This window comes from Aspergillus terreus, genomic scaffold, assembly GCF_000149615.1.
Source record: "Aspergillus terreus NIH2624 scaffold_3 genomic scaffold, whole genome shotgun sequence".
NCBI classification, from domain to species: Eukaryota; Fungi; Ascomycota; class Eurotiomycetes; order Eurotiales; family Aspergillaceae; genus Aspergillus; species Aspergillus terreus.
The window spans coordinates 1,599,224-1,605,495 of record NT_165926.1 but is presented as its reverse complement, the minus strand read 5'-3'; the positions used below and the strand labels follow the sequence as shown (position 1 = coordinate 1,605,495).

At 53.8% G+C, this 6,272-nt stretch overlaps 1 protein-coding gene across 1 annotated transcript; it reads left to right on the top strand.

Moving 5' to 3' along the window:
* Window positions 1-3,063: 3,063 nt before the first annotated feature.
* ATEG_02464 (putative importin beta-5 subunit) lies at window positions 3,064-6,098 on the top strand (the record flags this gene model as incomplete). The annotated part of the gene is made up of 4 exons (XM_001211642.1): window positions 3,064-3,882; window positions 3,944-4,473; window positions 4,528-5,775; window positions 5,966-6,098. The coding sequence occupies 4 exons, from the start codon at window positions 3,064-3,066 to the stop codon at window positions 6,096-6,098; spliced, it is 2,730 nt and encodes a 909-aa protein (XP_001211642.1).
* Between the last annotated feature and the right edge of the window lie 174 nt (window positions 6,099-6,272).

Here is a 6,272-nt window from a genome sequence, read left to right as displayed (position 1 = left end):
TATCCAGAAGGAGGAAGAGAGAAAGGAAGAGAAGGAGAGAGAGGAAGAGAGAAGAGAGAGAGCGGAGGGAGGGGTGAAGGTAGTGGTGGTGGTGGTGGTGGTGGTGGTGGTGGTGGTGGTGGTGGATTATTGTGGAAGGGGATTGCGGATTCAACATACGTTGGGTGGACAAGAGGATGCAAGATTCAAACCTCAAAGCATGGATGCAATCGCTGAGATCGGGACAGCTCTGCCCAGGAAGATCGAGTATAGGCTTGTTTTTTCCCTCTAGGAAAAAAAAAGGGAAAGAATAATAGTAGCCGTAATATAATATGGGAAAAGAAGAAAAAGAAAAAGATAAAAGTGTGAAGTGAGAAGGATGAAGATTGATAGTCCTTCGTCGGTCCCAAAAAAAGATAACCGGAACTCGAGATAATAATAAGAATGGGATATAAAAAAAAATAATAGTCAAGAAAAAAAAAAAAGAATCAAAAGAAGAATAAAACTGCCCTTTTTACCCTCTTTGGTTTCTGATTTGGCCCTGGTTGGAATTTCGTTTTTAGTTAATTTTCTTTTCTTTTTTTTTTTTCCTCTTTGCTTTTCTCCTTCTTGACTCCCCTCTCCCTCGGAAGTTTTTCTGGTTCTTCAGAAAAAGAACCCTGGTCTTCGGCTTTTTCTTTTCTTTTTCTTTTTTTGCTTTTCCTTTTCCCGAATGGGGGGGAGAGGAGGGACAGCTGGCGGGCAAAGGAACAGGAAAACCAACCCTTGGATCAGAGAACAAGTGGGAAGGGAGAAGTGGGCGGCGGGTACTCTTATTTGGGACCGCCGCTCCTCCAGTATCCAAAGCGAGCGAGGGAGAGAACCAACTCAAGAGAGTGAAGTGAACACACCCCTCAATAGGAGACGAAATCAAAATCCAAATCAAAAAAAGAACAACCACCGGTAAGAGAGTGAGGGATGGTAGGAGTCGTCGTATCGAGAACGAGGGAGAGTCAGTACGAAGGACGTCCTTCTTCTGCTGCTGCTGCTGTGTTGGAGGGGAAAAAGGCGGGCTGGAGAGGCAGTCAGTCAACTGAGTTGGAGTTGGCTGGTGGGAAGAAAAGACCCCCCAAAGTCACGCCCGTCACGTGGTTGCGTCACCGGTGTGGATGCCCTGCAGAATTCCAGCATTATGTATTATCATTATTATTATTTTCCCAAATATTTTCATATTATTGCGATGAGAATGCCAAACCCCATTCTACACCCTCAGACGGGCCCTGGGAAACTACAGGATAGTAAAACAGTCCATGTCAGAGATCCTGATGCATCCGATCCCAGAGCATCCTCCCGGATCGACTCTCGATAGTCCGGAGTAGTGACAGGACTGGGTTCCAATTATAAATCAATCCATCGGAACAAGCTTATCGTCCCGTTCTAGAAAAGGATTATATGGATCATATACAATACACTATAGATCGATCTCTGATTTTCAAAACCAACAACCAATGCGTCTCAGCATCTCTGCCGTGGTGAACAATCATCCCATATGCTACTTCGATGCGATTCCTTCCCCACCGGCGGAGAGCATGCAATCCATCGTGTGGGCGGAATGAGACACCCTAGGGAGTTTCCTGGCCGATCATTGTGACCACGTAGGGTTTGCCAGGGTCATCTCATCAAATAACTCTCCATTCTACTATTCCTACTACTACTCTGTAATTTCCCGGCGATTTCCCTAGGTCGATAGTTCTATTCGGATTAAATTGCATCATCCTTCCTCATCTTACTCGTCTTACCTGTCTTACTCGGCATGGACCGTCAGCCTTAATTAATCATTCGGGTCTTTAGCTCCGGCCCTCCTTGCAGACCCGGAATCCTAGCCACTGGGTTTTATGCTTATATTGCGCCTCGCGGATTGGATGGGACTGGCCCCCCTGGCCACTCACCTCTCGAGCCTTGAAGAATTCCAACAACAATGACACCATACATACTGTTTGTGCTCTTTATAGGGCTTACCTAGGGAGCCTACTTACATCCCGGAACCTCCTCGTATGGTATCACCGTACATGGATCGACCAGGTCCGGTACGCCTCTGCACATCCATACCCCTCCGGGTTGGCATTTTTTTGCCTTCGCCCCTCCGGCGCACTGAAATAGCACAGCAGAGGGGAGAAAAATTCATTTAAATACCGGATGATCCCTCATCAACCCCACCACGATCATCTTCCCAAATGTTCCATTACGTATTGACCTGCATCTCCTCTTTCACCGTCCGTCATGTTACAACTGCCGCCGCCCTCGCTAAACGCATGCATGATCTGAGAAGCAATCCGCTGCCCTTCAGCCCATTACGTCAGGCCATCCGGGGTTCCCAACCTCTGTCCCCAGCAGCAACAAAAGTACATTGCGGACAATGTGTACCTGTACAATGCCCTTCTTCCTGCCGGTAGATTTGTCGCCCGGTCACTGGTCATGTCTTGCACCGTTTCCACCCATGCTCAACCCCTTTGCTTGCAGGATCCGTGATGTGTCCCCGGCGGGAGATCGAACGGTGGATTGCTGTCTCTGGACGAGGAACCCATCGGAAAACTTTTCGTTCCTCCCTTCCCCATCACAAGCAGCAAGCCCAGTAAGAACGAACAGGAGTTGTCAAAATAAGGGAGATCTTCTCCATCTTAAGGTGTTCCGGAGCAAATTCCATGGTTATTCCTTATCAAACCCTTGGAACGGAGAGCGAGCATGATGTTTAAGGGTATGGATTGCTCGTGGTCCATCCCAGCACATCCATGGATGGTCTCGGGAGAGACGTACCTGGAAAAACCGGTATCCGTAACTAGGTAAAGGTAAGGTTAGGTAATCACCGTAGTGAAATTTTGCTCTCGCGGTTCCGCTCACCGCCTGCTTCTTTCTGCACTCCGTCTCCTTCTGCCCCTCCACGACGCGCCAGATCGCGCCCATCGTGTTGTTTTCGCATCATTATTATCGACTGGGACAAAGGTGCCCTGGTGACTGTCCCCGTTGGCGGTAATTGTATGATCTTCTGAACTCTCTCCTTCAATCAATTCGTGAATCTCTCGCCCGTTGGTCCAACCGCCTTCCACCATGGAGCAAGAGCTCCTCTCCCTCCTCGCCGACACCCAGTCGCCTGTCGGTGACACCAGAAAGGCCGCCGAACTGCAACTGGTGCGCCTCTACTCGAACGAAAACTTCCCCCTCTCCCTGGCGGCGATTGCTTCTCATGACTCCGTCCCCGTCAACCTCCGCCAGTCCGCCCTCTCCGTCCTGCGGACCTTCATTGCTGCCGCATGGTCCCCGCATCTCGACGAGTTCAAGGGCCAGGTCCTGGTGAACGACGCCAACAAGGCTCAGATCCGCCGAGTGCTCCTCGATCTCGCCACCGTCACCGACACCCCCGAACGCAAGGTCAAGGCGTCCGCCAGCTATGCCGTCAGCAAAATCGCCAGCGCCGATTTCCCGGAGCAATGGCCTGAGCTGTTGCCGGCCCTCCTCCAGATCATCAACGATGCGAACAGCTCCGCGGGCGCGTTGCACGGTGCCTTGAAGGTGCTCTTGGATCTTGTCGACACGGGGTTCAACGAGGAGCAGTTCTTCAATGTCGCCAGGGATCTCGTCACCTCCCTCTTTAACGTCGCCAACAACCAGTCGAGGAAGCCCATGCTGAGAGCGCTGGCCGTGTCTGTCTTCCGCGCCTGCTTTGACACTCTGGAGATGGTGCTGGAACAGCACAAATCTGCCGTCAAGCAATTCATGGATGAAGTTCTTGGGGGCTGGTTTCCTCTCTTCATCTCCACCCTGGAAGCTCCCCTGCCGCAGCCTCCCAATGAAGACGAGGAATCCAAGGAGACCGAGATCGCATCGCAATGGAGAGGTGCGATTGCGCTGAAGCTCCAGGTGGTCAAGGTATAATTTTGTCGTTACTTTGGTCGGTTCAACGACATGCTAATCTGTCTCTACCTGGTAGACTTTGATGAAGATCCGAATGATCTTCCCGGCCCTGATGACCGCGCAGAGTCCGGTGTATTTCTCGACGATTTGGACCGAGCTCTCCAACATCCAAACCGCGTATCACGCCTTTTACATCAATGATGAGAGACAGGGTCGCTTGCAGGACGTGGACGGTCTGCCGTACACCCTCGACTTCCTGGTTCTGGAGGAATTGGACATTATTCAGACCCTTTTGAAGGCCCCTCCTGTCAAAGCGGAACTGCAGCAGCAATTACAGAACGCCGGCCAGACAGTGACCACCACTAGCTGGCTGCCCGAAATCCTCAAGCTGGCTGGGTCGTACGCTCAGATCACCACCGAAGAAGAGGGCCTGTGGGATATCGACGTCAATCTGTTCCTGTCCGAAGAGACCTCGGTCACCGCGAACTACACTCCTCGCACATGCAGCGGTGACCTCGTCATCAAACTCGGGGAATGGCTCAAGACTACTGCCGTCGAGGGCTTACTCGTCTACCTGAATGCCGTCTTTGCCGATTCCTCTGCTACGTACGAACCTCCCTCCTGGCATGGTCAAGTGGAAGTGGCTAACTAGTCGTCTAGGTGGAAATCTCGTGAATCCGCCCTGTTCATTCTGAACCAACTCCTGCGCGACTTCAGCGAAGTGTCGCAGAACATCTCCCCCGAACTGGCCAACGCATTTAGCAGTCTGATTCAGTATGCGCTGCAGCAGGAGCAAGAATTACTGCGTGCTCGTGGCTACCTCGTCGCTGGCGTCCTGGCTCAAGTTGCGGGTGAATCGTTCAGCTCCACCGCTGTTTCTTACCTGGAAGCCACCCTCAAGGCGCTGTCTGAAGACCCTGCGGAGGTAGTCAAAGTGGCCTGCATCCGCGCCCTCCAGGATCTCATGCCTTGCCTCCCTTCCAGTGCCACCATCCCCTTGCAAGAATCAGTCATCGCTGCCATCTCGGAATTTGTCTCTGCGCATGACCTGCGGGATTCCGCCGACAACGATGATCTGAAGGTCACTCTTGCGGAGACCCTGCGTGACGCCATCATGGTCAACCCCAGCATTGTCCTGTCGTCCATCGCCATTGACGTCCTCTTCAACATTGCCAGCAATGGCGCCACCAACTTCCAGCTGACCATGATCGTCACCGAGGCATTCGAAGATATTGTGGAGGCGGTCGCTGATCAGGGTGCCGACTCATTTGTTCGTCTCTGTGAGAAGGTGCTTCCTTCGCTGATGGGCGCCATTGATGTCGGAAACCTCACGCAGGAGAATGCGCTGACCAACTTCGCTGCGGATCTCCTGCGGGCGCTGGCCGAGAGAGCCCATGAGCCTCTTCCCGCCGGGTTTGTGGAGACTGTGATGCCCAAGCTCAACCGACTCTTGCTCGACTCGACCGATGGAGAGCTCATCCGCCCCGCCACCGAGGCTGTCCGCCATATCCTCGCCCACGACTTCAATCAGTTCGTCAATTGGCGCGACCCGCAGAGCGGTAAGGAGGCCACGGAAGTGGTCCTGGTCATCATTGACCGCCTGTTGGGCCCCGCTGTTGATGACAACGCCGCCACCGAGGTGGGACAGCTGGCCGCTGAGCTGGTCGAGAAAGCCGGATCGGAGCGTCTGGGACCGTACCTCCCGCAGCTCCTCCAGGCCGTTGCCCAGCGGCTGGCGACGGCGCAACAGGCGCAGTTCATCCAGAGCTTGATCCTGGTGTTTGCGCGACTGACGCTGATCAGCGCGCGCGAGGTCGTAGATTTCCTGGCGCAGGTGAACATCAACGGACAGAGCGGACTGCCGATCGTGATGAGCAAGTGGCTTGAGAACTCGGTCAACTTTGCCGGGTATGACGAGATCAAGCAGAACATCATCGCGCTGGCGACGCTGTACAACCTGGAGGATCCACGGCTGGCCCAGGTAGAAGTCAAGGGCGACCTGATCATCCAGGACACGGGGCGCATCAAGACGCGGTCTCAGACGCGCAGCAACCCGGACCGGTACACAACGGTGACGGCGCCGCTGAAGATCATCAAGGTGCTGGTGGAGGAGCTGGCGGCGGCGTCGGGCAGCAAGGAGATTGATGCGGCGACGGCGGCGGCGCTGGAGGAAGAAGGCAGCGACGACGACGACGAGTGGGAGGACCTGCCGAGCAACACGCTGGACTTGAGTCTGGGGGTGACGAAGCAGGAGCTCATGGCGTTTGGCGAGGGCGGGACGGAGGGGGTGTTTGGGGTGCGCAAGCGCGACGACGAAACACAGGGATTTTTGGTGGACTTTTTCCGCAATGCCTCGACCAAACCGGCGTTCCAGCAGCTATATGCGGCACTGACTCCGGCGGAAC